This window comes from Carcharodon carcharias, chromosome 9, assembly GCF_017639515.1.
Source record: "Carcharodon carcharias isolate sCarCar2 chromosome 9, sCarCar2.pri, whole genome shotgun sequence".
In the NCBI taxonomy this organism is placed as follows: domain Eukaryota; kingdom Metazoa; phylum Chordata; class Chondrichthyes; order Lamniformes; family Lamnidae; genus Carcharodon; species Carcharodon carcharias.
In genome coordinates, this window is record NC_054475.1 from 96,569,721 (window position 1) to 96,581,094 (window position 11,374).

Genomic DNA, 11,374 nt, shown 5'->3' on the forward strand with positions numbered 1-11,374 from the left:
GGTGGGGATTCAGCGATGCAATGCCATTGAAAGTCAAGGGGAGATGGGTAGACTCTCCCTTGTTGTATATGGTCATTGGCTGGCACTTGTGTGGTATGGAAGTTATTTGTCATTTATTAGCTCAAGCCTGAATGTTGTCAAAGTCTTTCTGCATGTGGGAATGCCTGTCTCATTGGGCAGAATTTTACATCCCGTGGGCAGGCGCACACCCGACCTGATCGGGAGTAAGATCGTGCACGATGACATCAGGCAAGCTTCCCAAAGTCATCGTGTGATATTTTGATTGGCAGGCGCACGCGAGAATTGGCAGCACGCCTGCTGACAATTAAGAGGCCTATTAAGGCCATTAAACTAGCAATTAGTTCGTATTTTTCACTGCCCATCCAACCATACGGTTGTGTGGGTGGGTGAATAGGCCAGGCGGCCTTTGCATTTTTTAGGAAACCTCATCCCACTTCCAACAGTAATTAGAAAAATAAAAAAAAATAAATATCACATTTTCAATGTGTCCCTGTTCATGTGACTGAGTCACATGTGGGACATGTTTATTTCATTTGTAAAATATTTATTTTTCATTTTAAAATTCTTCAGCTCCCTGAGGCAGCTCTGTGCCTTCAGGGAGCTTTCAGTGTGCACTCCCCCGTGCATGCACTGACTTCTGTGCTTGCGCTCCTCTCACTCCCCCCACCCTGGCAGCACTGATATTTGTGGTCGGGGCCTGATCATGGGTGGCGCAACTGCTCCTGGGCCTGCCCGACGCACCTACCCGGCAAAGGTAAAATCCTGCCCATTATCTGAGGCATTATAAATGGGGCTGAACACTGTGCAATCAACAGCAAACATCCCCAACCAATGATTGATGAAGGAATTGAAGATGGTTGGGCCTAGGACACTGCCCTCAGGGCCTCTTGCAGTGATGTCCTGGGGCAGAGATGATTGGTTTCCAATAACCACAATTATCTTCCTTTGTGTTAGGTATGACTCTCATCTATGCAGGGTTTACCCTCTGATTCCCATTGACTTCAAATTTATCAGGATCTCTTGATGCCATACTTGGCCAGATACTGCCTTGATGTCTAGGGCAGCCCCTTTCTCCTCATCTCTGGAATTCAGCTCTTTTCTCCATGTTTGGACCAAAGCTGAAATGGGGTGTAGTGCCTATTTGTCCTAATGGAACTCAAACTGAGCAGCGATGAGCAGGTTATTCTTGTGTAAGTGTTAATTGATAACAGTGTCAATGACACCTTGCACCACTTTGCTGACAATTGAGAGTAGACTGATGGGCCAGGTTAGATTCATTCTGCTTCTTGTGGAGAAAATATACCTGGGCAATTCTCCATAGTGTCGGGTAGATGCTGGTGTTGTAGCTGTAGTGGAACAGCTTGGCGGGCGGTTCAACTCATTCTGGAGCTAAACCAATAAACCAACTGAGAGAAAAACTGTTCCCTCCGGTGTCTGCTTTCTGTCAATTAGATCCATTCGGGAACTGATACCTACTAACAGGCAGCCTTTAGAATCAGCATGACAAAGCACTTTTGTTTAAACAAATAAATGATACAAACCAAAAGGGATGGGGGAATTTCCCTAATCTGCTGCTCATCTCATAAAATGCAGCCTGGAAAAACTTCTATTGATTTTAGGCTATGCAAATATAATTGTCAAGGTCAAACCAGTTAATAACTTCCTTAAGATCGAAGCAAAACACTGTGGATGCTGGAAACCTGAAACAAAAACTAAAATTGCTGGAAAAACTCAGCCGGTCTGACAGCATCTGTGGAGAGAAAGACAGTTTACGTTTCGAGTCCAGGTGACCCTTCTTCAGAATTGAATAGCTTCCTTTCGTTTATCTCAAGTTTTGAAGGAGACCAAATGCACGCAGTGTCCTGGAAAATTTCTGGACTGTCTCCATTAGGAAGTATGTAGTAAGTTAATAGTTAACAATGCCAGAGGCACTGTTGCTAAGATCCTTCCGTCGTTGGGTACCGCCTTTCTCATGACTATATAAAACGCAGTGAAAACGGGGAAGTACGTGCTAGTTCAGGTTCAGTTCAAACAGAGGTTTTGCATTGCTGCTCTGACCATGGCGAAGAAACGTGTGGCTCTGATCCTCTCCGGCTGTGGCGTCTACGATGGCAGTGAGCTGCACGAGTCCTCGGCAGCGATGGTCCATCTCAGCCGCGCTGGTGTCGAGGTACAATCGCCTTTCAATTTATCGCCAAAAATTCCAGCCACCTCGCCTCTCCTCACCCAAACTTATGTTTAAAATATCCCTCTTACTTTGTTTCTTCATCTACATTCGATTCATTTTCCATTTCTATCTTAATGTCATTTTGTTGAACATTTTTCGTCTACCTCCGTGTTTCATTTCTAAAACTTTTTTCCAGTTTTTAATTTCTCCTTCCTGTGTAATATCCTCTTTCCGCCGGTAGGCACCTCACATCTCGCTGCTCCTAAATAGTGGTTTCACTTCCTTCCAGGTACAACTCTATGCCCCTAATGTGAAGCAGATGCATGTTGTAAATCACTTGACCGGCCAACCAACCGAGGAGGTGCGGAATGTGTTGGTAGAGAGCAGCCGGATCGCCAGAGGTAGTATCAAGGATCTTGGCGAGCTCAGCATTAATGACACAGACGCGCTGATCATCCCAGGTAAATGTCCTGATCTGTGGATTTTGCCGCACGATCACTTAAAAATAGACACATAATGGACTGCTCTAGAATTATGGAAAAGCGCAGCAATAAATTTGCACAAAAGTTTGCTGTGTAGAACATATTAATGTGTTGTTTACTGCTGTTTTGCAATATATTTGTAGATTTCGAAATGCCCCCTAATTCCACTACGCTTCGAAAGTCGAAATCATCGATGTAATATCGCGTTTCCAAGCATAAGGAGCTCTTCATTCTTTATTCTCGACCTGTTCAGTGTGGCTGCTGAAATCTTTTATTTCAAGTCATTAGGGATGATTCATTTTTTTCCAGTCAAACTTGCTCTTGTTTGATTTACGCTAACATATTTTGCAGAGATTTAAATTATTGTTTTTTTCTTTATTGATAGTTTGGGCCACTTCAAACGAGTTAGTGTAAAGATTGGGGGTTGCGGTATTTGTACAGTCATTTCAGAAAGTGGTTTTGGAACATACAGTGGTAACGTCACTGGGCTAGTCCTTAACTCGTCTGGCCTATCTGTGGCGCCAGGCCCACATCATCCCAGGCTCATAACTCTGAAATGGTGCGGCAGTTATGATGGCTAAATTCCCACATCCATGAAAGAATAAAGGAGAAATAAGCAGCAAGTTAGCATAGACTTGCAAGCATTGTCGGAGAAATTTGTGTTTGATGGGCCAAATGGCCTCCTCCTGTGCCATAAATGACTATGGGTGGAATTTTCTGGAGATGTGGGTCAAGGGCCCTGGAATGTCCAGCCTACCGAAAGCTGCCAGCCAGTTAGAGGCTGGCAGCTCCTCTGTACTCAACTTCTGTGTTGCTGCCGACACTACACCGACAGAAGACCTAAGATTGAGGAGGGACCCAGGCACGGGTGAGTGATGGCAGGAAGTGGTTGCAGGGGGAAGGGGATGGTGGGTGGCAGCAAGGGCAGCAGGTGGCTCTTAGCGGGCCCCTCTCCTCCCATTGGGTGCCTTTGAAGGGCCCTAACTTACCCACCCGCCCTCTGCTTGGGCACCGTGTTTGCTTGTTATACTCCCTGCATGGCGAGCCTTCAGCCCACCACTAGGTTAAAATCAGTGGCATCAGGATGAGACCTTAAGGGCCTCAACTGGTGGCAGAGTGGGAAGGCTCTTCATGGGCCTTTCTGCCCTGCATTCAATTGGCTTGGAGGTGAGAAAGTGGTGGGGTCCCCGCCTGCCACTCTACCACCTGATTAAATGCCCCACCATCACAAAACCCACCACAGGAGAGGGCAGAAGATTCTGCCCTACGACTCTCTATAAAAATTTCACATAAAGCTGCTTGTTGTAGGAATGATCCTATTTATTTTGGAGTGGTCAATCCCACAGATTACAGTAATAATTTGCTAGTTGCACGTGTAGACTTGTTTTAAAGTCCTAATTGGTGATATTTTGCTGATGGCCATTACCTTCTCAGTGATAGGTCCTGAGTATGTAACCTGCCACAAATACTCATACCTACCCACATTGGCAAATATTTTGGTTGTCTTGCCAGATGATACTGTTATCAGGGATGTAGGCCTGGGCCATCTCTTTTGATGGCACCAGCATCATCTCGTTTATTTTCTTTCTGTGCTGCTGCCTTTCTAACAAAGCATGTCCTGATTTGTTTTGCTGATATTCCAGTAGTGGCAGCCCTTAAATAAGTGCTAAATCCCATAAAGGTTTCATAAAACATGTGAGAAATATTGCACCTGAAATACCAGTAAGTAATATTAGTCAGAGTGCTCAACAATATTTTGTCCCCATTCCTAGCGTGGCCAGTCAGGTGTAAGGCTTATCAGATGCCTGAATTAGCTTGACTTTGGACTGAATCACATGCACTATTTCGAATTATGGTTAAACAAACCATTGACAACAGGATTGCAGTACTACTGTGAGGTGCTGTTAACACCTACTCACCAAAGCTGTCAAAGTTGGACCTAGAAGTACATTAACTGAAGCCATTTTGTTTAACAATAACTATGATAATACAACTCAACCATCATAAAGGTAAGTATTGAGGATTCCATAATGTCACGGGTATGCATCAGTAACCAGGGGTGTCAAATTCATCATAGGCACCACGATAATTTAAGTTTAACACCGTAGTTCTGACAAATTTCTATATCTAAGGTGATATGAGTATATGTTTACAAACACAACCTTTTAATTGATTGGTTGCTTTAAATTTGGGCAGTTCCGCCTTCCTCTAAGGCCCTTAGCTTTTCTTGAGGAAGGCTGTTCAATGGCCATCTTTTTGACTCATTACTTAATTGGCTTTAAAACATTTTGGGACATCCTGAGGTCATTCTTTCAATGGAAGCTCTCTTTAAATCAGAGAGTCATGGGTTTCAGCCTCATTCCTTTATATACGTTGAGATTCTCTTACCTCCACCGCAATTTCAGTGCAAGAGCCATGGGTATCCTTGAAAAATGGCATTCCTGGAAGTTTGTGTTGCATTCCCCTGGAAGTTATGGCAAATGAGATGAAGAAGGGAGGATGGTATAGTCAAAAAATTGGAGTTGATGGCTGGAGAGGAAAGAAATTCCACTTAAGGGACATAACCATCAGTGACCAACATAACCAATTCTATCATACAGATCCTTTCCAAAGTGTCATTGAACTAAACAGCACATTTCAGAAACTACATTGCATGGTTTAAATTAAACGCAAGAACAGATTTCTAGTTTTAAGTATTATATTCCTTCCACTGGTCCAAGTTTAAATCATGATAAGAATTATATTTTCCTGATATCTTGGCATCTCAGGGTTTCTCCTAGCTTAATTGTCATAATTAAGCAAAGACCATTGCACATTAATCTCTCATTCTGACACAAGCCTTTATTCACAGCATCTGATTCTAGGTTAACCGTTTTATTTTTTGCAGATTGCTTAAAATGTATCCCATTGGCTTGCTGTCCTTACAAATGTGTCCAGAGTACTGTTTTCCTAGAGTAGAACACAAGATCACTTACACACCCACTGATTAGGCAACTTCCCTTTGGAGCCTACAACAATTATTTTCATAGCAACAAAACCTCAAACAAATCTCCATCTGTCTTCCCTATTCAGGTGGTTTTGGGGTTGCTAAGAACCTGAGCAGCTGGGCAGTGAAAGGGAAGGATTGCACTGTGGAGGCTTCGGTGGAAACCGCGATAAAGAAATTTCATGCTACAAAGAAACCAATTGGCCTGTGCTGCATCTCTCCAGTGTTGGCAGCTAAACTCATCCCCGGATGTGAATTAACTGTGGGGTATGATACAGAATGTGAAAAGTAAGTATACAAATTTTAACTAAATTTGCCAAGAATTCATCTATGCATTTTTGTTACACCTAAAGTAAAGTGATAAATGCAATAATGCCAAATGTTTTAAAACACCGATGGTTGTCTATTTTCATATTCATCTCAACTAGTACTGGATAAAATGTAACCTCCAGACATATTGCATGATGTCAACAGAGCGATAAAGAAGTTCAGAGAAGTAGCTGCTCTGGAAAAAACATTGACCTTTTTGATTAAGCGTAATATCTGAGGCATCAGAGTTTAATCCAATCTATTCAAAACTCTGACCTGCTCAGAGATGGTTCACTAAAGGACTTGCAATTGTTGGCTGTTCTTTTTGTTAGAAATATGAACTTACAATCTAGGAGCAGGAGTAGACCACTTGGCCCCTTGAGCCTGCTCTGCCATTTAATAAGATCATGTCTGATTGGATTGTAACCTTGACTTCACATTCCCGTCTACCCAGGATAGCCTTTTATCACCTCCCCACCCCCCCCCACCACCACCACCACCTTGCTTATCAAGAATCTATCCACCGGTGCCTTAAAAATATTTAAAGATTCTGCTTTCACTGCCTTTCGAGGAAGAGTGTTCCAAGGACTCATGACCCTTTGAGAGAAAACATTTCTCCTCATCTCTGTCTTAAATGGGTGACATCTTATTTTTAAACAGTGACCCCTAGTTCTAGATTCTCCCACAAGGGGAGACATCCTTTCCACATCCACCCTGTCCAGACCCCTCAGAATTTTATATATTTCAACCAATTTGTCTCTTACTCTTCTAAATTCCAACGGATACAAGCCTATGCAACCTTTCCTCATAAGATAACCCCCCCATTCCAGGTATTAGTCTAGTAAACCTCTGAACTGCTTCCAATGCATTTACACCCTCCTTTAAATAAGGAGATCAATACTGTACACAATACTCCAGACGTGATCTCACCGATACCCTGTATAACTGAAGCATGACCACTCTACTGTTGTATTCAATTCCCGTTGCAATAAATGATAACATTCTATTTCCTTTCCTAATTACTTGCTGTACCTGCATACTAGCCATTTGCGATTCATGCACTTGGACACCTAAATCCCTCTGCATCTCAGGACTCTGCAATTAATTACCATTTAGATAATATGCTTCTTTTTTATTCTTCTTGCCAAAATGGATAATTTCACATTTTCCTACATTATACATCCATTTGCCAGATCTTTGCTCACTCACTTAACCTATCTATATCCTTCTGTAGCTTCCTTATGTCTTCTTCACAATTTACTTTCCTACTTATCTTTGTGTCATCCCCAAATTTAGCAACCATACCTTCAGCCCCTTCATCCAAGTCACTATATAAATTGTAAAAAGTTGAGGCCCCAGCACTGCTCCCTGTGGCATACCACTGATTACATGTTGTCAACCAGAAAATGACCCATTTACGCTTTCTCTCTGTTTCCTGTTGGCTAGCCAATCTTCTATCCATGCCAATATATTACCCTCTCCACCATGAGTTTTTACTTTCCACAATAACTTTTGATGTGGCACCTTATCAAATGACTTCTGGAAATCTAACTACCCCTTTATCCCAAGCACATGTTACTCTGTCCTTGCTTCTCTCTGCTCTCCATGTCTCAGACTTGATATTGATTTGGGCAACCTCCTTTCCCTTATCTCTAACAATTATGTATCTGTTGAGTACAGCTTTGTATTCTGTTTTATATTTAACCTGCCGATTCCACTGTTAAGAGCTTTATCACCTCTGCTTAGTGAATTGCTTACTATTTCCCTAGCTTAACACCCAGTCCAGGTTTTTGGTGTTTTTAATTGTGCCAGTTTGTTTAATAAACTAAATTATGTCTCAAAACCCGTAATAATTTGACCCAATGAACCAGCATGCTGATGTGTCATGGGATTGTGGGATGTTTGTTTACCTGATTCCTCACACGATAAGCTACTGCTTTCTCAGAGCTTTGGGAGGGGGGAGGGGTCAAAGTGAGAGAGGCAGAGACAGCATGTAATGGTGAGTCACTACCCCATGGGTAAATGAACACTCAGAGGACAAGTGAATCTGGAACTTTCCTCTTAATAGCTAGTTAAAGGCCTGGGAACAGGTGCCCTTTATGTTGCTTTTCTTGGAGAAGAGTATGTGGCACATGGAGAGGCAATAGCTAAAAATAAAGTAAGGTGAGTAAAACAAGGTAATTTATTGCTGAAGGATTCTGTTGAAGGGTCATAAGGACTCAAAACATCAACTGTACTCTTCTCAGCTGATGCTGCCAGACCTGCTGAGTTTTTCCAGGTATTTTTTATTTTTTGTTTTGGATTTCCAGCATCCGCAGTTTTTTGTTTTTATTTTTGTTTTTATCTCTAATTTATTGCTCACTGTAGTTTGACCTTACCAGCAGTTGGGAGAATTAGGCTTACAGTGTCATAGCTCTATCTCTGCTGCCTGTGCTATTTAAGCACATTGTAGAATGTGGGATCACTGAATTAACCTATTAATCTCTGACTTCTTTCATTTGAATGCTACAGGTCCTGAATTACACTAACCAGTGCAGAATACCTCCTGGATAGAACAACTCTGCTGCACTGAAATGCTTTTCTGTTTATATTTAATATGTTCAGCTGCTGTCTGGGGAGAAAAAGAAAATCATAATCTCAATCCCATACAAAAAGCCCCAAATGTGGTACTATTTAGTTGAGGTTCATGAATAATGAATAATACATCCCCTTTGCTGCTCCTTTTCTTAAAAACAAAATTGAGTCGAGGGAGTGGGATGGAAATTCAATTATAACATTTGACTTTGGGTTCAAAGTTAAGAAGAGGTGAATTATGAAACATTTGGAGAAAAGATGGAGGGCCAAGATATGGGTTTCAAATTGGACAAAAGAGTAGTAAGTAGATTATTTAATTTGGGTTATAATTGCAGAAGAAGCAATTATTATGACAACAGATAGGAACTTTTCTTCCATGCTGTAAAGTATGGGTTTCAACAGATAGGAACTTTTCTTCCATGCTGTAAAGTATGGGTTTCAAGCTTAATTTTTGAAAGGTTGGACATGTGCTTGACTACCTTTTGTGGGTTAATTAGGGAGAAGTCCCAACCCTTACTTTCTGGGTGGGGCTTATGAAGGGAAAAATAGGTATATGACCTATGGATAGAATGGGTTTCATGGCACAAATAGGCTTGTCGTAAATTTTTAATGTTAGCAAGAATACATTTACATCTAACCTTCCAATGCAGATGTTTCCTTACTCAAGCCACTGTGGTATACCAACAGGACCCATCTGACCTATTGCCATCCATCTTGGACACTTTATGTTCATTTAAACATTTGATACTCCTGTTATCTTTCCAAGTTTCTCATTGTTTACTGCAGTCCCTGGCCCTCTTAGGTAACTTCCTTGTTGAAGTTTTTTCCTTTGTGTTGTCACTTAGTTTTTGTGATCAATGTGACATTATGATCCATCATGTTTAATTTATGGCTTTTTTAAAAAAAGGTAAATCTATTCTAAAATTTTATAACAACCACTTTTTAATGAGTGCATTACTTCATTGTAGTGTTTATTTAAACGTTTGTTATCAGATCAAGTGAAATGACACAAACTGATCTTAATATCTTATCTCTTTCAATTTCATACTGACACCCTGCATTAGATCACACTTTTTAAAATCAACCTTGTTTGTTCTGCAAAACACACTGTAATGACAGTAATCACATTTTACTCAAAGTCCAAATGGCTCTTTTCCATACTGTGCTGTGAACTTACCAAGACATCAGAAATCTCTATTCTAGAATTCTGTATGAAATATAAATAGAGATGACCAAATTGCTACATTCAAATCAGAACCAGTATGTGTCAGGTTCAAGGATAACGGCACCACCTCCGTGCATTTGATGCTGAGAATTCTATTGCAAGAGTAAATTTGCTTGAAATATGCACCCTGTGTTTACTAATATTTAATTATAATAGTGGCATGGGGTAAGCAAAATATGGTAGCCAAGGGTTGATATTGCGTTTTCAGTATTAAACAGTAATGAACTCATTCCAACTCATGTAGTTAAATGAATTAATCCTACACATTTAGAGAAGGCTGCACTTCAAGGGAGTGTGAGTTGGAAATTTTTATTGTTGTAGCCTTATCTCAGAACTATGCTCCCTTTCTCGCTTGGTGTGTGGGATTATTGAATTTTATCCTGTTGCCCTCTTATCAAATTACAAAATATTTTTCCTTATATTGTGATTCCTGTCTTTTTCATTTGCTCAATTTACGATACTGATATTTTGCACTTATTTCTCTAGGTGGCCCTATGCAAAAACAGCCCAGGCAATGGTAGAGCTAGGTTGCAAGCATGTCAACAAGCATGTCAATGAAACACACATCGATAAGCAAAATAAATTGGTGACGACTAGTGCCTTCATGTGCAATGCTCCCATCCATGAGATTTTTGATGGAATTGGGGAAATGGTGAAAGAAGTCTTGAAGCTTGCATAAATATTTATTAAATTGATGTAATTAAAAGTGCACCTCATGGAATTTTCAAGGAGCAGAAAACTATTCAATTTACTTAATTTACTAGAATGTGGATTTGCTGATACATCTATTCAACATGACTTACTTTGAGGGAGTATTTAAATTCTTATACCAATATTTAAAAAAAAAGTTATAATATAGATTAAAAGAATTTTATGAAATACTATGTTTGATTTTTGCATTATTTTTATTGTCTGAAGACAAAGTACAAATTTATAGATGTCTGCAAAATAAATTATTGAAGTATTTCCACATAATATTTGTTAATTTCAGTGAGTTAGGAGTTGAAAAGTCATTATTGGAGAATTTTCAATTCTCATATTTATTAATTGAGGCATGGACAAAATCCCATATTTACCTGCTAGCTTTAATTCAGCCTCCAACTTCTCAGACATTTTCTGCTAGGATAACTAATCAAAACAACCAAAATCTGGATAGTCATGTGGCGCAGAGTTCAGATGCAGTAAGAAAAGGTAATGCATTCCCCTGTCTTCATATACAATGTGTTGGTGGCCTCCCTTATACAGCAGTAGATTGCAAACTGTGAGATGATGGGGATGTCCCCTACTTTAGACTGGAAGGAACGTGACATCAAGAAATTCATGGCCATCATCACCTTCAAAGTCACCTTGTCCTACTCTGAGGCTGCTGGTCTGCCTGCAAGAGGTGGCAGATTTCACTGAGCACGTCCTCATGTACACACTGTTATTGGCTTAGATTACGGTAAGAGAAATACTCCCTGAAGAGCCACTGCTGTAAAAGGGAGATCACTGTATGTAAAGGGAAACACATTGCCTTCTCTCTTCCCGGAGAGAAGCAAGTGGAAAGCAAACATGGCTTTGTGGCTATCAATTTTAAATTCAGCGATATACAGCAACCGCACAGATTTCTA

At 40.6% G+C, this 11,374-nt stretch overlaps 1 protein-coding gene across 1 annotated transcript; it reads left to right on the forward strand.

Annotated features, from left to right (window-relative positions):
* Positions 1-1,880: 1,880 nt before the first annotated feature.
* On the forward strand, positions 1,881-10,643 carry si:ch211-153b23.5 (uncharacterized protein LOC321177 homolog). The gene is made up of 4 exons (XM_041194792.1): positions 1,881-2,191; positions 2,478-2,649; positions 5,743-5,944; positions 10,251-10,643. Exons 1-4 carry the CDS (start codon positions 2,081-2,083, stop codon positions 10,441-10,443), a joined length of 678 nt encoding a protein of 225 aa, XP_041050726.1. The 5' UTR covers positions 1,881-2,080; the 3' UTR covers positions 10,444-10,643.
* The last annotated feature ends 731 nt before the right edge of the window (positions 10,644-11,374 follow it).